Source organism: Dermacentor albipictus, chromosome 1 (genome assembly GCF_038994185.2).
Source record: "Dermacentor albipictus isolate Rhodes 1998 colony chromosome 1, USDA_Dalb.pri_finalv2, whole genome shotgun sequence".
Lineage (NCBI taxonomy): Eukaryota > Metazoa > Arthropoda > Arachnida > Ixodida > Ixodidae > Dermacentor > Dermacentor albipictus.
This window is the reverse complement of record NC_091821.1, coordinates 448,960,524-448,982,943: the sequence shown is the minus strand read 5'-3', so window position 1 is coordinate 448,982,943 and position 22,420 is coordinate 448,960,524. Positions and strand designations below refer to the sequence as shown.

General features: G+C 48.3%; 1 protein-coding gene across 1 annotated transcript; it reads left to right on the top strand.

Moving 5' to 3' along the window:
* The first annotated feature begins 677 nt into the window (after window positions 1-677).
* On the top strand, window positions 678-18,405 carry LOC139059280 (programmed cell death protein 6-like). Its single transcript, XM_070537478.1, has 3 exons — window positions 678-975; window positions 3,010-3,313; window positions 18,057-18,405. The coding sequence occupies exons 2-3, from the start codon at window positions 3,045-3,047 to the stop codon at window positions 18,331-18,333; spliced, it is 546 nt and encodes a 181-aa protein (XP_070393579.1). The 5' UTR covers window positions 678-975; window positions 3,010-3,044; the 3' UTR covers window positions 18,334-18,405.
* Window positions 18,406-22,420: the final 4,015 nt, after the last annotated feature.

The following is a 22,420-nucleotide window of genomic DNA, read 5'->3' as shown; positions in this document are numbered from 1 at the left end:
ATATGCCGTAGAACAAATTTTCGTGTTGTATGCAAGCGCGTGAAGCATTTAGAAGGAAATCGCAGATGGTCGAGTCTCAACGTCGGTACAGATCGCATGGAATGGCCTGTATAATAAACATATTGAGAAATATGCATTTAATGGTCCAAATCCTATGTCGATACCATTGATCGTACTAAGCGAAGAAACAAAAACTGAACAGCAGCTGTTACCGCCTATGAAGGCGACATAAAAATACTGCCAGGAGAGAGATAGAGAGCCAAATTTATTATCATAGGAAAGCTCAGGGGTCGCACTTCCAAAAGAGGTGTAGAAACCTGCTAGCCTGCCATGTTCAAGGGATCGAGGTGTACACGCAGGACGCTGACTGTGGGAAGGAGGTTGCGTATGTGCACATGTTTTAATCTCTTTGGACACTGTAGTTCGCGTCAAAGTTAAGTTCTCAAGATGCGTCGCTTGTTTTAGCTTGTTTCGTCAAGTAAATGTTACATGTACTTGAAAAAAATAATTGAATTACATAGAGGGTTACAGACTAAACAAGGTAATCGTGAAATTATAAAACTAGCAAAAAATCTTAATTGATTACTACTAATTACTTACATTTCATTCGTTACGTACAAATCTGATTTGCACACACACGAAATTCGGAGCAGTATCATCACCGCCGCCACGCACGTCATCAAACAGGGAGCCTACGCACAAGCGCAGCGGCTATAGATCGGCCAGCTCAGCAGGTGACCGATGAACACAAGCTGGCTGAACAAGTTTAGGCAAATGCCCTTCTAATTACTACGTGTCCCTTCAATGGCGTCGCTCCTGTGGCGGTTCCTACAGGCCTAGACAATCTTGCCGATCTGAGTATGTGCTGCACGGCATGGGGGAGAAGAAGAAGAGGAAGAACCAAGTCCCCGCCGCGTAGAGAAGCTTGCTGCTTCTGGGTTGCTGGGTCCATGCACGCCACGACAACGTGAACCGGTGAGTTGACAACGCGTGTAGCAGGCGGCACCTAACATGCCGAGTGTTTGGCTTTAGTCACAAAGTGTCTGCCTGTCAAGAGCAGCATGACTACTACTACAAAAAATGCTGCGCGAGAAGTTTGTTTACAATAGATGTCGCACATCCATACGTAGCTACGATTACGTATTTGTAAACCCCTACGAAGTGATGGAATAATTACACTCCATCATTGTACCTGCATCACCGAATAACCATCAAATGCACCTGCTTCATATCAAGTGTGTCAAACGTGTATATATGCTTATATATATGTACAGTTACTGAGCGGTGAACAGCACTGCAATGTAAGATCGGTCTCGCGAGAGCTGTTCGCTTCAGCATATTGCGCTAACAACAACGGGGATATCAGTTCAATTTACTAGCCTGTGGGCGGATGCATCTTTCAAAGCTCACTAACGAACTTGCTTGCAAGCGTTAGTGAACTTTTGTTTCGAGGTGATGTTGCATTCCTCGCTCCGCTACTCATGTCTATAGCGCCTGAATAAGAATCGCGATGGTGCGAGCAGCAACAATACAACTTGGACACGAATGGGCGTGTCCTATCTAATTCTCACAGGTCCGAAAGTCTACAGAGAGAGAGAGAGAAACAGGGAGAGGAGAAAAAAGGAGCCACTTTGGTCCTGTTACTCGCCAGAGCAACAGGAGCGCGACAGCTACCATAAAGATCATAAAGCGACCACTCGTTACGCGAGTGGTCGCTTCGCTTTTCGCTGGTATTCCCGGGTACATAATGCTGCGTTAACAGGAATGAACTTGTTTAGTACGCAGCTTCATGGCGTTCTTGCAGAAGAATAAATAACAGAAATATGTCAGCGAGCATACTTCACCTAAAAAAGCATTGTGCAGATGTGACTGTGTGCAGGAACGCTAGCCTGAAACAACATTTAAAGGGAGTGGTGCGCGAGAACTATCCCAGCGTGTCTGACTACGATATGATTCTAATATAACACGGAATAACGCGAGCGGTTCGGTTAGGCGTCGCTACAGCCCGATCGTAACGAGCCCTCAACTGAGAAGCTCTGCAACTGACCGTTGCGGAACAGACCACGTAACGTGAATTTCCTCCTGCACTCTTCATGCCCTTTCATGTTTGTTGACTATAGTACTTCCGTTAGTAGGAATGATAGCTGGCACAGATACGTAGGTTGAAGTTTCAAAGCAAGCCTTCATTTATGTTGGGGAGAAAGCTGTTTTTTTCTTCGAACGCACTTACTTTCGTTAAATCCGTCGCTGACAGACACAGTCACAGTGAAGACGCTGAAAAAAGATAGTTATATTGGCTTTTCCGAAAGCGTTTAACACATAAATTCAATAAGGTTACGTTATTTTTATAGCTTGTAGATTTCCTCATATGCCGCTTGATATTTCGAGCTTGATGCTTGGAAACGCAGTGTGCACTTCCTATATTGTGAATGACGTATAAAGCGCTCATAGAGACTTCGATATTTCTTAAGCACTGCCCCTCGCTTTAATACAACGGGAGTTCAACTTCGTGGTTAACACGCCGGAATCGGCAAGTGTCATAACGCCTCTAATGTGCATCACCCAGCACATTCCTAAATACGTAAAAACATGTTCGCGTCACACACATCTAAAAGCAATCCGTTAGTCAGTGGGTTAGGAGATTCACTATCTCGTTGCGTATTGCTCAACACTACTACGTGGTGTTTACGTTTTCGCCGAGAACTGCACGCGCTACAGTTTAGCTTGCAACACAGCGCGATCGTCACGCAGTGTGAAGAGCATGCTTCAACGCCGTGCGACATGGCGCCGGTAAAGCGTCGGAAGATGCGCTACGCATGATGGTTTCTCTTTGCCCGTGCTTTGAGCCCAACGAAGGCATGCAAATTATACGTAGAGTTTACTGTAACGGGACAAGAAAGGGCTACCCTTTTGTTGCAAACGACCAGGCACCCAGTAGGCCTACAGCAAAGGCTCCACGAGAGCAGGAGTCAGTATGTTCAGTTTTGTTTCTCGTATGTGCGCACTCAGCACCGCAGGAACACCGGCCCGGTGGTGGCGTGGCCATGGCTAGCAAACCCAGCGCGCAGGCGCCTATCCGAGACAAAGCCTTCCTGACGTCGGTGTTCGAGTCGATGGACCGCGACCGCACGGGCTTCATCAACGTGTCCGAGTTGCAGCGGGCGCTCGCCAGCGGCACCTGGAAGCCGTTCTCCGAGGAGCTCGTGCTGCTCATGGTGAAAATTTTCGACCGCGAGTTCAACAACAAGATTAACTTCGACCAGTTCTGCACCCTCTGGTCGTACATCACAGAGTGGGTCAATGGCTTCAAGAAGTGAGTGAAGTACGCAGACACAATCCTCCGCTCTTATAGCTGTGGCACCCAGAAATAATATTGCAGGGTAAATTTCAGTAAGGAGGCCCCAACTTCTCGCGCCTCTGAGGACGTCGTCATAGAATTTTAGGGCGAAGCTCGCGTTCCTCTATCTCTCCGGCGTCTGGCGTTCCCTGTGTCCCCCTTAGTATAGTGGGCCCGGTTCAGTACAGACAGTATTCTCTCCGAGAAAGCATAATATTAAACTGGCCTAACCTGGATGCTGTGTAATAAAAGCTGTGTCGATTAAGTAGCATGCGTAATCGATAGTGGTTGTATGGCTGGTCAATCCTGACCACAGTACACAATATGCTACCTCGTAAGTTTTTTACTCTAGTTTATTACGCGAGATGGTACCAAGGAAGCGCAACCAAAGTGGTACAATCGACTGTGGTGCTATGAGTCAACTGTAGCATGTAAACTTAGCTTCATTGCTTTTTTCTCTGTGTTTGACGTCAGGCTCTCGCTACATTTCTAATAATTCACAACTTCTAATAGTGAGTTCTCGAAAAGAATTCGACTTTAACAGCAAAATAAATAAATCGTAGTTGAAATTTACAATATTTCCACATCACTATTTATTTTAAAAGAATAAAATTCAATAAAGACGGGCATTTGCCACTCTGCACGAGGTAGACAGCTTCGCAGGGGCCACTCGCCGGCATTAAGCTTGAAGTCCGCAATTGCTTGGAACAGTGGGTGAAAATGTCGAACAAGTGCATTGACTCAGACGCAGATTATTTTGAAGGGAACTAGTTGCTTTGTTTTTTTTTAAATCGAAATAAATTGCCTTTTGGTCGCAGCCCGGGTTCATCTTATATTTCAAGGGGCAAGGACGGGGAAGGGCTGGTGGACTACTTTTGTATTAGCATGCTTCGAAACCGTAAGGTTGCAACATGCAGGACCTCTTGCAGATGATATGCGTGCCATGATATAAGGTGCTTACCGCAAGTATCACGTTATTAATGGTTGAGCTCTGTTTGCTTTGCAAAAAAAACTATTTTCAGGCCAACATAACTAAGAGTCCACAGTGATGAAATTTGCTACGAGGAACAGGCGACTCTGCGAGCAATGTACTCGTCGTTGCAGTCGTTACGGCGGTAACGAGCAAGGACACAAGTTGGCGCATAACAGCGACGAACGAATTAGAGTGAAGTCACGACAACTGCGCCGAGTTAAAATGCTGCTTTAGCCCAGCGTCGCCTAAACCTCGGTTCCAGAAATGCACCTGAACTTGAAGCCCATGCTTGACTTGCGCGGACGTGGCCTAGACTCCCATTTTGTTTCCTTCGGCGCGTTCACTGCAGGCGTCGTTTAAATCATGTGAAGCATGGACGTGAATTTAAGACTAATTTTTGAATACGATGATAGGCTCCGCTTCGGACACACTGTTGCGTTTGGAGGCAATCCCACCGCTAGCAACCAGTTTGTTGCGTACTCCAGGGTAGCGTACCCTACTGCTGCCGAGAAGTAGCGGCGCCTGCCTATCGAAGCTCGACCGACATTACTTATTGGATAGCGTGGCGTTGTCGGCGGGCTGCAGGCATCCGGTAGACCATGGCGACCGAGCAAGGGCGAGACGATCTGCTAGTGCGAAACTTGCACGGTTTATTCAAAGGTAGTTGAAAGAAAATAAGAAAAGCACGAAGTATCTCAAAGTACATTTCGGAGCCCCTTAAATAGGCTCTCTACAAGTGTGGGTGGGATCTTGCTTCCGTCGATGTCACGTGACAGGCACAGAAAGAGGTCCCCTCCTCCTGCATTACCGAGCACTGGAAGGAGAAGTCAATCCTCTTTTCGGCGGATCCTGGGAGAAGGCCCTTTGTGCGCAAGCTGACCGACGTTGGCCGTCGCAGGAGAAGTCAGCCCTCTTTTCGACGAATCCTGGGAGAAGGTCGGGTGAACGACCTGTCGCCCGTGGTGTCCGGCCTAGTAGAAGGTAGGGGGAACGACGTGTCGCCCGTGGTGTCCGGCCTGGTAGAAGGTAGGGGGAACGACCTGTCGCCCATGGTGTCCGGCCTGGTAGGAGGTCAGGTGAACGACCTGTCGCCCGTGGTGTCCAACGCCAGTTTACCAGTGTCCGACGACAGTTCTGACGCCAGTGTCCGACGACAGTTTACCGCTCGCAGTGGGAGCGTTGTGCCTGCATGTGTCATAGGGAGCTTTATTACACACACGCGCTCAAGTGCCGCGCGCAGTCATGCGTACGAAAGCTGCCCAGTGAATCAGCGTTCCCCAGGCGTTTCCGCTAAGCGCATGTGTCCAATATGTAAAAAAACGGCACATGCTACTGAACAGAGCGGCAGCATATACTACAAAACGCTTCCAGCAGCCGTCATAGCCACGCGAACATTTGTCTTCACATGCATACATGTGTCGGAAACAGCCGCAGCTTTTGACATTGCGTCGCCAACTTTCTACGGGCCCTGTTTTTATGCGAAGCATATTACGAGAGCTCAACCCAGCTCCTCAGGCGCGGCGGTGTCGCCTTCAATACCACGTGACACCGTGACGTCACGACAGAGGAGATGTGGCTTTGGCTCGACTCTTGCAAGATGGGCTGGGTGGGAATCGAACCAGGGTCTCCGGAGTGTGAGACGGAGACGCTACCACTGAGCCACGAGTACGATGCTTCAAAGCGGTACAAAAGCGCCTCTAGTGAATGCGGTGTTGCCTTGGAAACGAGCTGTTTCTAACGCTCAGGCGTGCGTCGCTTGCTCAGGCGCACATTTCGTTGCCGCGCCGAACGCTGCGTTGCTCGACGCTCATCGCGTCCAATGCGGGGCGCGTAGTCGCTGCGCCGTAGCCCATTGTAATGGCGGGTCGACGGGAACGCTGTCGCGTTCCACTCTTGAAGGCGAAGCAGAGTAACGCATGAGTTGTTTCTTCGTCTACCCGAACCAAATATAGCCAAGCAACAGCAGTTCACCAGGCTAAACAGTGGTTCAACAACTAAAATAAAGGCTAGTATGCTTCGCATCCTGGGCTTAACCTTACCTAAGCCACAGCCATTTTTTGCTTGCATTTCAACCTGAGCATTCATGTTTCGAGCCAGGGGTGGTATTTTCGGACAGTAATTTTTGAAAATACTCTCAGTTTCGCGAGATTTCGCGAGACTAGCGCCGGATGCGTTCGGCGTCTACCGGCCACGCCGTTCCAGCACTGTGTCAACTGGCGCTACTCTGGCGCTAGTCTCATGAAATCTCGCGAAAGTATTTTCGAAAAGGATCCGCTCGAGAATACTGCCCTAAAATGCAAGAGTGGCTACCGCATCTTCAGAAGAGACAGAGGAGCCAGAAGGCTGTCAATTTCTTGGGCCACAGAAAGACGCTGGCATTTTCAAAAGAAGTAGAAAATCAATCTCTAAATGGAACCGGTTGTAAAGGTTTCTTCTGCAGAGCACGAAACCCCGTCCATCATACCATCGCTGTTGCCCTCACAGTATCATCTCGCTGCAGTATTGATGATATCGTCACACACTTGGTCGCGTCACATACACATTCACTCGCCCCACACTAACACGTCGGCTCATCTGACAGCACTCTGAAAAAAAAAGAAATGGTGATGGATAGCCAACCACCCGCCAAGCGCTTCTCATGACCTCCATTCCCACGGTGTATGAACTTTTCGTATATCAATGGGTTCTTATTTTTCTCACTATAGGGGAACATAGCCAGGTTGTATATTAATAGGCATAGACAATTACTCCGGCTCATTTAGCGGCTCTCGTACAGACATCTTTTTACAAATTGACTGATACTGTAGTTAACAGAACAGACTCTTACATATAACAAATGTAGTATAAGAAAACGTATTTTTAGCCCACAGACGCCAGAGCGAACAATTGCACCATTCGCGCAGTACAACCACTTGTACAATAAATTTTGCATTAACATGCATACATGATGCCAATACTTGACACTGGAAGTTATGTTAATAGCTTCATATTTCAGTAAACAGCTTCCGTAACTACATATTTAAATTCAGCATGAGTAAGAAGAATGAGGTGATTGGAACAGCCTGATTTTTGGGAAGTTACAGCCCTACAGAAGAAACACAGCAAAGCCGGGGGATCCGCGAGAATCGAGTTCGGCTTCCCTCCTGCAGAAAGTTGCGCTTGTCCCCATTCGTTTACAGTTTTCTGATTATTTCCACATTGCACTTAAACACACCAATTATTCCCTAGGCCTTCACTGTTTTCATAGTTTGTTTTCTTTCTAGGTTTCTAACTCTTTTAGCGCGAACGTAAATATACTCATGACACAGGCCCACTATGAATGAAGAGGCAAAAGTTAGGTGTTTAATATATTGTTACGGAAGGATGAGAGAAGAGAGAGGAAGAAAAAGAAGATCCGAGACGTGCAAATTCTTGTAATTGACGTCAAAATAGACGGCGTACCTGTCCAAGCACTCGTTGACACTGGAATTCATGTGTCTGTGATAAGTGCTATCCTACGTAGACGTTTAAAGAAGGTCCTCACGCCAGCAGCTGCTCGAGTGCTTCGTGTGGCCGACGGCGGCTTGCTGGTTCTTGGAATGTGTACTGCGCGTTTAATTATAGCTGGCCGCCCGACTTCTGTTCTCTTTGCTGTGATCGACAACTACCCTCACGACGTTATCCTTGGATTGGACTTTTTATCCACCCATTCTGCTCTTATCGAGTGCGTGACCGGCGTTCTTGAATTAGAACTGCCTCAACTCGCCGATGCTCCGAGTAGCACACCACCACGTTTGTGTTCGCTTCAAGATGTGCGTCTGTCACCCGAGGCAGTTACTTACGTCACTTTGACCGCCCAGCCACCGGTTCCTGACGGTGAATATGTGCTTCACCTCATCATCGACGTGCTTTTGAATCGGAACGTTGCTGTTCCGCATAAGTTGGTCACGGTTACAAATAACGACGTCGTTCTACCGCTTGTTAATTTCAGCCTGTGCCCTCAAGTGCTTCCGGCTGGCATTTTCTTGGCCAGCGTTTCTAGTGGTTGCGAATTAGACATTGGGAGTCTGAATGCCGAGAGTGCCTTATTGGCGCCCAATTGCAGCTGACAGCTCTGGTTTCCTAACGGATGACTTCGCGAAAATGATTGCACCTGGCCTCACCTCTGCACAGGCCACGGACATACGACTCCTGCTTGAATCGTACATTGACATCTTTGATTTCTGCGACATGTCATTAGGCCAAACATCTGTTGTTCACCACCGCATAAACACTGGAGATACGAATTCTATTCGTCGGCGTCCCTATTGTGTATCGCATGCTGGACGTCGAGTCATCCAATTAGAAGTGGACAAAATGCTCAGCAAAGGGGTCATCGAGCCATCAGCCAGCCCTTGGGCTTCGGCTGTCGTCCTTGTGAAAAAGAAAGATGGTACCTAGCGTTTTGCGTCGATTATTGCCACTTTAGCAAGAGCACGCGAAAATACGTCTACCCACTACCACACATCGATCACACCTTGGACTGCTTGCACGGATCTAAATACTTCTCGTCCATCCATCTTCGATCCGGCTACTGGCAGATTTCTGTTGACGAAATGGACCACGAGAAGAAGGCCTTCATCATGCCGGATGGCTTAAATCAATGCAAGGCCATGCCTTTTGGCCTATGCAATGCTCCTGCGACATTTGAACGTTTGATGGACTCTCTTCTGCGGGGCCACAAATGGACTACCTGTATTTGTTACCTTGACGACGTTAGTGTTTTTCTCCCACGTTCGACAGCTACCTTACCCGAGTCGCTGCAATTCATGCGGTCTTCCGTGAAGGCGGCCTTCAACTGAACTCCAGGAAGTGTAAATTCGGGCGCCGTCAGATCACCGTGTTTGGACACCTCGTTGACGCATCCGGTGTCCGACCAGATCCGGAAAAATTTCGCGCCATACGCAGTTTCCCTGTGCCACGTTCTGCCTCTGACGTGCGCTGCTTCGTCTGGCTGTGTTCTTACTTTCGCCGTTTCGTAAAGCCTTCGCCGACGTTGCTCGGCCTTTGACAGGACACCTTATCGGCCTTTGACAGATCTTCAAAAGAAGAACACGCCATTCTCGTGGGGCGCGGAGCAGGCTTCCGCATTCGCCGGTATCATCGGGTTTCGCACCACCCTTCCCATACTTGCCCACTTTGATCCGTCTGCACCGACCGAAGTCCCCATTGACCCAAACGGCTATGGCATCGGCGCTGTTCTCGCCCAACACCACAAAGGTACCGAGTGCGTCATAGCTTACGCCAGCCGCCTGCTGTCACCTGCCGAGAGAAATTACTCCATCACCGAGTTAGAGTACTTGGCTTTAGTTTGGGCTGTCGCGAAGTTCCGGCCATATTTGTGTGGTCGCACGTTTCCGGTCGTCACAGACCACCACGCACTCTGCTGGCTGTCTTGCCTCCGGGACCTGACTGGACGGCTTGGTCACTGGGCTTTGCGGCTCCAGCAAGTTTCATTTAGTGTCAATTACAAGACTGGACGCCTCCACAAGGACGCTGGCTGCCTCTCGCGTCACCCCGTGGATCCTCCCGATCCTGTGACCTGCGTGATGACTTTGACTGACATGACCAACATGCGCGCTGAACAACAACGCGACGCATCCTGACAGTCCATCAACGCCGGAGTGCAATTTGGCAGCACCGACCTCACGTGCCGCATGTTCGTGCTGCATGACGGCATCATCTACCGCTGCAATATGAACCCTGACGGCTCTGTGTTGCTGCTTGTCCTTCCTCGTTCTCTGCGATTCGTCGTTCTCGAACAACTTCACGATACACCGACGGCAGGACACCTTCGAGTTTTGCGTACATGCTACCGCGTACGACGCCAGTTCTTCTGGCCAGGTCTCTACCACTCTGTGCGTTGTTATGTCGCAATTTGGGAATTGTGTCAACGCTGGAAGAAACCTCGCGTAGGCCTTGACCTGCTTGGCCCTATTCCGACAACGACTAGAGGGAACAGGTGGATCGCCGTCGCTACTGATTACGCGACACGCTACGCGATAACAAAGGTGTTGCCGACTAGTTGCGCAACTGACGTCGCCGATTTTTTCCTGCACGACGTCATTCTTCAGCACGGTGCACTTCAACAGTTACAGACCGCGGCCGCTCGTTCTTGTCTCGAGTTGTCGACGACCTCCTCCGCCCTTGTGCCATTGAGCACAAGCTGTCCACTGCCTACCACCCACAAACGAGTGGTCTTACGGAACGTCTCAACCGAACAATCAGAGAGATGCTGTCGATGTACGTCTCCAACGATCACGGCGACTAGGACGCCACGCTGGCTTACGTGACGTTCGCGTATAACTCGTCCCGACATGACACCGCAGGATATTCAAACTTTCATCTCGTGTATGGTCGCGACCCCACACTGCCGTTTGACACCATCCTCCCTTCTGTGCCACCTGTTGCAACTGAGTACGCTCGTGAAGTCATCGATCGCGCTCGCATGGCACGTCAAGTCACCCAATCTCGTTTATTAGCCTCACAGCATATACAGAAAGAGAGTTACGACCGCTGCCATTGCGATGTTAAGTTCGCACCAGGTGCTTGGGTGCTCCTCTGGCCACCAGATCGTCGGGTTGGCCTCTCCCAGAAGCTTGTCTCTAGCTACAAAGGGCCTAATGAAGTCCTACGTCAAATTAACGACGTCAATTACCAGATTTCACCGCTACACTTTGATGCATCCTCAAGTCAGACGCCTGCCGACGTTGTGCACCTTTCGCGGCTGAAGCTATACTTCGCTCGAAATTCTTCACCTGCCATGCGCCGATACGGTGCTTCGCCACCTGGGGGTCCTGCTACGGAAGGATGAGAGAGGAAGAAGAAGATCGGACACGCTGGCAGATGCGTGTTGCTGGCAGTCAGCCATCTTAGCTATTCTGACTCATCCTGTATATATTTTGTAAATATAGTTTTTGTATACTCGCAACATCCCTGTAACAATATAAACATGTACGCAGACTCTTGAAGTAGAGGTGGGCGATCGCGTACGCCGTGTTATCACTGCTTTGTTTCACTGCGAGGCACGCTAGGTGTGTCGGAATATGTCCTTGCTGGCACTCACCATTCATGCAGCTAAATATACGGGCTCCGTCTAATCTCATTGTATGCGAGACATGAATGCTATAGTCATCGTAGTACACTCTCGAATAAACGCTGGCAGCATGGACGTCTCCGAAGCTTACGATGACGCATATATAAATTGTCAACATATACAGGCACGACTAATAGGTGCGACGATTCCCAACTGCGCTACCAATAACGCCACCGGCACTGCCAAATGGTGATAGAGACTTCGGAGGCTAGATTGTATCGCTTATGAGGCTCAAGTTCACTCAGCAATCCGTTTGACTTTACTGAACCTGATTGAAGTACGTAGTGTGGCTGCCTGCCTATAATGGTCCGTCGCTACTACGAGACCTCGTGTGCCTCTTTGCGAGGATATCAATGTGGCTCAAAGGTCAATGAACATAAAAATAAATGTTTCTTATAGGGACGCCGACATCGCACGAACCAATGTTGCGTTTTTGTATCTGCGGGAAAGGTCCTACCTAGGTGCGTTAACCTTTCATTAAGCCACAATTCCATACATATGCACGCCATTGGATGTATGGGTCTCCCGCATGAACTGAGAGAGAGAGAGAGAATCAACTTTTGTACTGAGCCCGTAGTGACGGTTGGTGCGCGCTGGCACCAGATGGGGTCGAACCTTCTTCTCAGGTCCCATATGTGTCCAGCAGTTCCTGGCCCCTAGCCGCCAGCGCGAGCTGGGTCGGTAGGTCGGGGCTGGACAACAAGGTCTCCCATCGCTCGGGGGGGTTGGGGCTGGGGAGGGTGGGGGGTAGGGATGGTGGGGGGTTCTTGAGCTTAGTGTACTCTGCAAGGATGTGTGCTAGAGTGCCTTTTGACCGTCTGCAAAAAGGGCATGAAGTGTCATGCTCTGTTGGAAACATCTTGTGCAAGAGCACGGGATGCGCTAGCGACCCCGCTTGCGTGCGTCGCACGATTGTTTGCTGCATTCGGCTGAGTTGCGGATGCGCACGGGGAAGCCTACATCTGCCGCTTCTGTACATTTGCGTGATTTCTTTGTAGCTTGTCGCGGGGTGCGGTTGCTCTGGCTCGTCCTCGGCCCGGATTGACAGTTCTCGGGCACAGTGGTCGGCGAGTGCGTTGCCTTCCACTTGCGAGTGAGCCGGGACCCACACGAGCTCAACGGCCTGTCCCGGTGATTTGAATTTGGTGACGATCGCTAGTGCCGCGGGAGAGATGTTCCCCCTGCGGTAGCTTGCGTAGGCGGTCTGGGAGTCTGTGACAACGGTCCTCGAGGGCCACGGCCACTTCTTCTGCTTCGGCTGTATTCGTCGTCCGTATCGACGCGCCTGTGACCAGTTTATCGATGGTGGTGACGACCGCCGTTGCTCTGGTTCCGTGCTCGGGAAGCGAGGCATCCGCGTAGAGGACCTCGGGGTCCTCTTCCAGCTGTCGAGCCAGTGCCTTGGCCCGCGCAGAGCGTCTCTTGTTGTTCCTCCCCGGCTGCATGTTCCGAGGTAGGGGCTTGGTCTTAATAATGTCTCTCAACGTTGTGGGGAGCGGCTCCGTTGTCGGTTGCTGTTCAATTTGCCATCCTATCTTGCGTAGGACGGCCCGACCGTGCTCTGTCCGGCTCAGCCTTACTTTCTGGTGGGATAGGTGTGCTTCCACCAGCTCTTCCACCGTGTTGTGGGCACCCATTTCCAGCAGCTTCTGCGTTGACGAGTAGACTGGGATGCCCATGGCGAGTTTGACTGCTTTTCTTATCGTCGTGTTCAGCGTCTCGCGGTTCACCTTCGCAAGCTGGAGGTACGGGGCGGAGTACGTCACGCGTGACACGACGAATGCCTGACCAGCGAAGTGCGTCTTCTTCTTTGATTCCTCTGTTCCGGTTGGTGACTCTCCGGATCATGCTCAGGACTTGCTCTGATGTGGTCTTGATTTTGTTGACGGCTGCGTGCGCCTTGCCGTCGCTGCGCAACAGCAGGCCCAGTATCCGGATCTGCTGCGTTGGTTTGATCTCAGTGCCGTCGATGGCGATGATTATGTTCGGCGGCGGCTCTTTCTTTGGTCTTCCGGGCTGTACCATGAGCAGCTCCGATTTCTGTGGAGCGCAGCTCAGGCCGCAGGTCTGGGCGTACTCGTGGACGGTCGTTGCCGCTCTCTGCAGGGCTTCCTCCGCCCAGGCATCGGACCTCGGGCGGTTCGTCCACACCGTTATATCGTCGGCATAGAACGCGTGGTCCACGCCCTCGATCTGATTGAGTAGTTCGGGCAGAGGCAGAAGTGCTAGGTTGAAAAGCAGAGGCGACAGGACAGACCCCTGTGGGGTACCCCTGTCTCCGAGCTCCACAGGCTCTGACCGTTCATTTCCTATCCGGATAGTTGCTGTTCTATTTGTTAGGAAATCTTTAACATAGCCGTAGGTCTTGCGGCCACACCCCGTCTTGCGTAGGTTCTCGAGCACGCTGGCGTGGGACACGTTGTCAAAGCCCCCTTTGAGGTCCAAAGCCAATATACCCCAGGGCGCGTGCCTTGTTGCTCTTTTATTTATTTATTTATTTATTTATTATTTATTTATTTATTTATTTTCAATACTGCCAGTCCCATCAGGGACCATAGCAGGTGGACATACAGAAATGGAAGACATGGTAATAAACGTGCACATACAAATTGCGTGTCAATAAGCCAAACAAGGAACGTAAAGGAACAAGGTAAGAATACATAAAAGTAACAAATATAGATATCACATTTCTAGGAGACATGCGCAGCAATACAAATAATACATCATGAAAAAAACAGCAACCGGGAACAAAAATAACACTAAACACCTTCACGATAATCAGCATGGCTTACAAGAATTGCAAAGCATATTATGTGAATGAGACTGCGTTACTGATCACTAGATGTGGATTCTAACCGTGATGTGAACTGAGATAATGAGTCTGCAGAAATGAGTGACGGATCGAGACGATTCCATTCCCTTATCACGAGGGGGAAATAAGAGTAAACGAATGTGTCATTATGGCATGAATATTCTGTTAAAGCGTGTGCATGTTTATGTCTTGATGATCGTGACTGCGAAAAACATATGTATTTTGTTAGGTCAATCTTATAATAACTGTGAATCAAGTTATATAAAAATTTTAGCCGTGCTTGCTTCGCCCTTGATGAGAGCGTCCCTAAACCCGATATAGCCGCAAGGTTAGTGGGTGAATCTGTAAGCTTATACTTGTGAATAAACCGCAGCGCTTTTCGCTGTGCATTTTCGAGTTTCGTTATGTTAGTTACTGAGTGGGGAAACGAAACTGTGTTAGCGTACTCCAAAACCGGTCTAACGAAAGTAGTATACGCGAGAAGCCTAGTCGACGTTGGTGCAAGGACGAGACATCTTCGGAGATAAAATAGCTTGCGTAATGCTTTCGAGGTCACGTTGGCAATGTGCGCGTCCCATCTCAGGTCAGAAGTTAGAGTGATGCCTAAGTATTTATGCTGGTGAACTTTCGTTAGCATTGTGCCGTTAATAAAGTATGGAAAGTCGTAAGGTTGTTTTTTTCTTGTTACCGTCATGCAAACTGATTTAGTTGTGTTTACCGTCATTTGCCATTTTTTGCACCATTCATTTATTTGGTCTAGTGAGCTGCTGAGCGAAACATTACCTTCCTAGGTGTTAATTGTTTGGTAGAGGATGCAGTCATCAGCAAACAGTTTGATGTTACAGTCAATATTTCTGGTTATGTCGTTAATGAAAATTAAAAATAACAGTGGCCCCAACACGGATCCTTGGGGGACGCCTGATGTGACAGGCACTGTCGCAGATTCCACATGCTGAACTAGTACGAATTGTGTCCGTTTTGTTGAGAAATCTGTTACCCAGTCTAAAATTTCCCCAAACCCAATAAAATCTCGCAATTTTGTTAATAATTTACTGTGGCATACGCGATCAAATGCTTTGGACAGGTCTAATAATATTATATCAGTCTGGCTACAGTTATTGATGTTAAATGCGAGGTCATGCACAACTTCCGTAAGCTGCGTGACGGTTGACAATCCATGGCGGAATCCGTGCTGGTGTGGCGTTAATAAGTTGTGAGTGTCAAGAAAGTTTGTTAGGTGTTTAAGGATGATATGCTCGAGCATCTTGCAAGCGGTGCTAGTAAGAGATATTGGTCGATAATTAGAGGGCAATGAGGTGTCTCCTGTTTTGTGTATTGGGATGATTTTCGCATTTTTCCAGTCGTAGGGTAAGGATGATTGTAATAGGGATTTTCGAAATATGAGGCCCAAGTATCGGCTGTACCACCCTGCGTACCTCTTTAGAAAATGGTTTGGAATGTCATCTGGTCCGCATGATTTTTTAGGGTCAAGGGTGAGCAACATGTTAAGGATACCCGCGTCAGATATGATTAAAGGATCGATGCGCGATGTTGAACTGCTACTCAAGTCTGAGAGGTTACCGTCATCTTTTGTGAAGTTCGAGCGAAAATAGTTATTGTACGCATTAGCGTTGTTAGTTTTTTCCTCAGGAGACAAGTCCGATAGCGTGTCTTTAGTAGGGCGGAAGTGGTTCCAGAATCGCTGAGGGCTGTTTGTCAGAAAGTTAGGCAGCGTTACATGCAAATAATGTTCCTTAGCTTCTTTGGCTGTCTGTCGAAAATGTGCTACTGCGCATGCTAGTTTGCTAGTTTTGGATGGGCATGATCCATGATTTTTAATAGAGTTACGTATCCTTTTTGCATGACGTTTTGCGTAGATGACTTCCCCAGTTATCCATGGGCTTGTTCTTTGCGGTCGCTTGTTTTTTAACGGAACATAGTTAGTTACACAGTAGCAAACCATATTCTTAAAATGAAGCCAGGCTGTGTTCACATCGACGGACGGGTCGGAGGTTATTTCAGTGAAGGCTTGAAATTCACTAATCAGTAATCACTAATAATCACTAGTTCGTGTAATTGGATCAGGACGTCTTGGATGCTCAGGTTCTGGCGGAATCCATACATGGTCGCCGGCATCTGATTTGTCTCGTCCAGGTGTGCTTGAAGTCTTTTGAGAACCATGCGTTCCATGACCTTGCCCACACAGGACGTGAGCGAGATAGGGCGCATGTTCTCGATCGTCAGAGGTTTGCCGGGTTTAGGTATGAACCGTACCGCGGCCTGTTTCCATTCTGCGGGCAACTTCGAGCTTTCCCAGGTTCTGTTGATGTGACCCAGGAGACCGCGTGCCGCCGCATCAATGATGTTATTGAGCAGCTTGTATGTAATGGCGTGCGTTCCGGGTGCGCTCGTCTTATTACTCTCGTCTATGGCTGTTAATAACTCCGTGATGGTGAACAGCTCATCCAATGCCAGATTTCCCGGTCCCCCGTACTCCTCCGGTATCGGAAATCGCCCTCTCTCCGTCTTGAGGTAGATCGCCTTGAGGTCTTCAATGAGTCTTTGGCCGTTGCCATCGTAAGCGTTCAGAACTTTGGTGAAGTTGCGCTTGGTAGCGGTCTTGCTGCTCAACGGGTCGATTAGGTGTCTGAGCAGGCACCAGGTCTTGCGCGTCGACAGCTTTCCCTGCAGCCCGTCGGACGTACTCATCCAGTTCTCTCGGCACAGCTTGGTTGCGTATTCAGCAATCTGTTTGTTGAGGAGCGCGATGCGTTTGACGAGCTTCTTGTTTCGTCGTTGACGCCTTCATCTTCGCGTGAGCGAGTGCCGCGCCTCCCACATGTGTGCTAGTTTGGCGTCGACGAAAGGCGTCTGCATCGTTGTCACAACTTCTTGAGTAAATCTGTCGAGCGCGATCTTTTGTTCTCGCGCCCATTCTGTGTACGTTTGATGTCTGCCCTCCTCCGCGTTTTCTCTGGAGGTCTCATTTTCTTCGTCCGTGTGCTTGCGCATTTCGTCTGAGGCGCAGAAGTCTAGGAGCATCATTTCGACTTCGCTCTCCCAATGCTGTACAAACTTGGAGACGAAAATCAGATGGCGCGCTCTGAGGTCCATTTGTTCTGCGGCATTGGTACCTGTCACATTGCGTATGTGCTGTTCTACGCGTGTGATCGTATGACAAAACTGCCCTAATGGGCCCTGATGGGTTATTTGGTTATCCACAATTTCGGTGAAGCCGCGAACTTTAAAATTTGATGTTCACACTAAGATGACTGATGAAAACATGAACCATAAACATGGAGCACAAGTATGAAACGGCCTGTGCATTGCACAAACACTTATGTTTGTGTGAACATTTTTTCGAAAGTGCGCTGCTTCAGCAAAATCTCGTAGCTTTGCTTGACTTAAATACACTTGTAATAACATTTTTTTGCACGGGCTTCCAGAATAACGCTCTTGAAATCTACGGGTACTGTAACTATCCAGCCAAAAACCATGTGCTTCGCACCATATAGTTGTCGGCATTAACCACGCGAAAGCGTATGACGATTACCTGTACCACCGCCCGCCGGGGTGGCTTAGCGGCTATAGTGTTGCGCTGCTAAGCACGAGGTCCCAGGATGAAATCCCGGCCGCTGCGGCCGCATCTCGATGGCGCCGAAATGCAAAAATGCCCGTGTCCCGCACATAGGGGCCCGTTAAAGATCCCCTGGTGGGCAAAATGAATCAAAAATACCGCACTACCGCGTACTGCTTAATTAAATCATGAGTTTGGCTCGTAAAACCGCAGACTTAACTTTAATTCAACCACCAATCGCAGGGTTGATCGCACCAACTGTGGTCGCCTGGACAAGGCGGATCTGCAGACGGTCTTCGGCAACCTGGGCTACCAGGTTTCGCTCGGCCTGTGCCACATGATGATTCGCCGCTTCGATCAGCTCGGCGACAACAAAATTATGTTGGAAGACTTCGTGCGCATGTGCGTCATCTTACACAATGCCGCGGCGGAGTTCAAGATCTTTGACCCCAACAAGACGGGAACGGCCAAGCTCACCTTAGACGATTTCCATCGTACGACCTTTCAGATGTGCAAGTGATCTCACCTTTGCATTACATGACCTGGCTGCAATAAACAAAAAATTGCGCGCGGGGAGCTTCGTTCTCGGAAACGAGCGCAGTATTGTTTGAGAAAGGGATAAGTTTCCAACCTTATTCCTCAAGAAACCATCCACGATCATACTTACACGATACAAGACAGCAGAACACATAAAATGTTGACCTAATACACTCTGGCGCTCCTTGAGAGCACTAACAAGTACTGGCGCTCTGTTAGAAACATCGTAAGAGCCCGATTGATTAGAATAACTAAACAAGACGTTAATGATGGAAGAGGCAAACATCTGCGCACAGAGGTACAAGGTAAAGCAGGCAGGTCATCATTTCGTTCTTCAACGCGCGGGTTTTTGTGCGCATTTCCACGAATGCAATACAACTGCACGAACTTGCGATCGTCACAAGACCTGCTGCTGTGCGTGTCTACTCGTTATTACGAAAACAAACACCCAACAGAGACGACAGATGAGCGCCAATTCTAACGCCAGCATCGTACATGTTTCACCCGAACACAAGAGGTTTAAACTGAGTTTGCGTGGTTCTTCCACCCATTAAATATGCTAAGAGCGGCTGTTGTAATAATCGATTTAATGCGATTATCATTGCTGGAATACTTCACGCATTTTCTGGTATGTTTACATATTTATGACTGTTTTCACGCAAACTTGGGACACTGAGTAGGCCATCTTCTAACTGGCACAGCATCAGACTGCTGTGAGTAATAAACCGTGCTTGAAATGAACCGTTGGGCCAGCACGGGCCAATATGTATGTGACAATGGGTATGGGTCATTTTTCTAAGACCTTTTTTCACACCATATTGGGTAACTAGGCATGTGCCGCTATTTAACGAATTTGTTTGACACAAACGTTTGCCGCTGTCTTCAACACCGAAGCGCGATGCCCTACTCAATAGAGCGTAGTCTACTCAATGAGCCAAGTTACGTGAAAAATGGTTAGATAACGAGAATATTGGGCAGAATCCATTTCCTCACGACTTACGGTACATAAGAGTGTTTTCCGAACGTGAAACCAGCCGGCGAATGCGTGCTAATTGCCGCGCTGCCAGCCACTTCAGGAACTTTGCGTGTATTCACGTGCTTCTCTCACGATCACAAAAGAACTTTTATGTAGGACGCATTGAGCAACAGAAAGCTGTATGAGGAGTTTTTCATGTTGCTCTACAATTTTCTCATTGGCACTTCTTATGTAAGTATAATATTTGAGAAGTTGGTCAGTTAATTAAGAATAATTATGTAATTATGCGGAATTCAAACAATAATCTGAGTATTTCCAAGCGGCGGAAAAGATTAACTCGGTTCTGTCCAGCTACGTGGCATTTGCATATATTTTTCATCTTGTGGCATGATGGTTGTGACACCCTGTATATCTGGATATGAATGACGCACCATGCGTGCACGATCTGCCATGAATTACACGACATAAATGTCATCGCGTGAATGACACGCGTCTCATGGATGCCTTGAATTTCATGACTTTACATTAATGAGAAGACGTATGGGAATGTCATTTCATGTTATTCTTGTGAAGTCATACACGCATGTCACGATGCACATATTTTGATGCAAATCCAAGTAAAGCAATGACTACGACAACATCCTCATTTCATTCGTGCCAATCATGGCAATCACGTCATGAAATGCATGTAATTCCATAAATGTCGGATATCCCGACATAAAACATGTTATTAAATAGAACTGACACGTATGACAATCATGTCATGGCATGAATGTCATAAATGACATGAGTATTATGGATTGAATACATGACATGCATTCATTTAACCAGATATATTCCGGATATGCATGTCATAATGCAGATGCGTGGCATTAATGACCTGTTCTGCCCTATACGTTGCAATATGATTGGGAAAAAGGTCATGGTATGTATGTCAATCCATGACATGATTTCCGTAAATGTCATCATGCGTGAGAAGAGAGATCAATTCATGGCATGCATGTACGGCATGACGTTACCGTGGCAAGAACTTATGCCGACACAGTGGAGAAAGTTACCATGCGAGCTTGGGCCAATGACTATATGCTCGTGTTCGGGAAGCCGTGATGGTCGTTGCATCGTCATTCCAGCTTCGGAATCCGACTCTCGCCTCTGATTCTCACGTGCCACCTGCGCTCCAGCCAGGTGGCACGCGTAGGTGTATCCAGGCATCTCAGCAGCAGAACACCGGGCGCGGGTTGCATCCGTCTTGAACAGTGATTGAAAAGCAAGTTACCCAGTAGGCTTGATTTCCCACCGGTGGTCAGCAATGCGTCGCCTCCTCGTTCCTCCCAAATATACAAGCGTTCTCTTTTCTGGTGCACGCAATGTTCGACCCAAATGCCACTATGGCAGCATCATCACAGATCACCCAAGGCGAGAAGCTGCACCAGGGCACTCGTGGTTCTGTGCAGTAAAGGACAGAAGGCTAGCAAAGGACATGAACTTCAGGTTGTTCTGCAGTATCGCCTCAAAGTTGCCCATTCGTGTCCTGTAAACGATACCACGCGGTGCCGTCAGTGAGCCTTTAGTTCTGCGTTTAATACCCTTGTGGCACTTCCACGCTACTCGTTTCCATCAATTCGATCGTTCGTACAAATCATCCAATCGTTGCCGAAGTCGTCGTCGTCTTGCTGCTGTCGTCACACACATGCACTCGCGTTAATTCTGGTTCACTTTGCACGCGTCACACGCACAAATACTGGATTTACGCAAACACATTGGTCAACTTGGTAACCCTTTGCGGAACCCAAAACAGTGCTGCATACCGAACCGCCTGCAAGATTCTTCGCATAACGTCGATTCCCACAGCGTGTGGGACCTGCATACTTTTTGTGCGTGTGTGTGTGTCATTGATGATCAGCCTATTCCAGAAGCACCGCCACAGTGACCCATGTTGACGCCAAAACGTTTGTAGAAACAAACCATTATAATAACATTACAGTAGATCATCATGCCAACAATATCAAAACATTGTGTAGAAGGTACCGATAACTGTAAAATCCAAGTTGTTCTTTTTCGTGCGGTTCAATAACGCCATAGTCATTTTTTCTTACGTTCACTCAGCATGACGATATGATAACAAGCTGATCACTAAAAGGCGCTGGTCAAGGCTACTTTCAAGGCGAGTAAACGAAACATCGAGGAATACTTGCAAACAAATCTACACAACAAGTACAACACATCTGTTCGCAATGCCCGCGGCTGGGATGAAAGTTTCTTTGGATGTATTTTTGAATCCCTTGCGACTGGACTGCGAGACATTATTTTAGTTTGAGTTCGATCGATGCGTCCTGTAAGGCATGATCTAAACAGTGCGTGCTCAAGACTATTATAAATGAGTGCTGTGCCTCCTCAGTGAATCGATGAGTATGCTTACGTATATTTGCAATTAGAAATGTTTGTCGTTGTACTTCACTTGCTACGTGCACTCTTGGTTTTAAGTCTGGCACGTGGGAGTTTACGTATAAAACATAAGTTCTTCAGATGCTCTTATTCACTTAGCTGTTTTTTCCCTCAATCATGAAAGACTGGTGAATTCGACGTATACACAACACGAATAAAAAGAAGTTCCCTAATGCACGCGATAAAACGCTGAAAACTCCTTCTGCGCCAAGCGTGTGCTGATTGAGTACAGCGTTGGCATTTTGACAATAAAAAAGGGCTGTACACGTACGTGATTAGAACCCAGGCGATTTAGTTTGGGCACGGCAACACAATCGATATCTCTGAGTTTATAATTTGGAGAGAAGTGGTATCTTCACGCGGCACAGCTCAGATGGCCTCAAGTCTCACAAGCATTGCGAAGGTGAGTTGGTGATGCTTTTCCCTCATCAAGTTATTGACTACACGCTCAGCACTCGTTCAAACCGTGCATGTCCCACTGGGAATCACTGCCGTTGATTCCGTAGTTGGTTTACCTGCTGTAATGTTCACATCACTAGACGGATCATCAAAATAGAAAGCGCAACGCTTACGCTTGCGAGCCAATAAACTTCTGCAAAACAGTGTAACCGAACCTCGGAATCACCTGTACGGTGAACATCAGAAACGG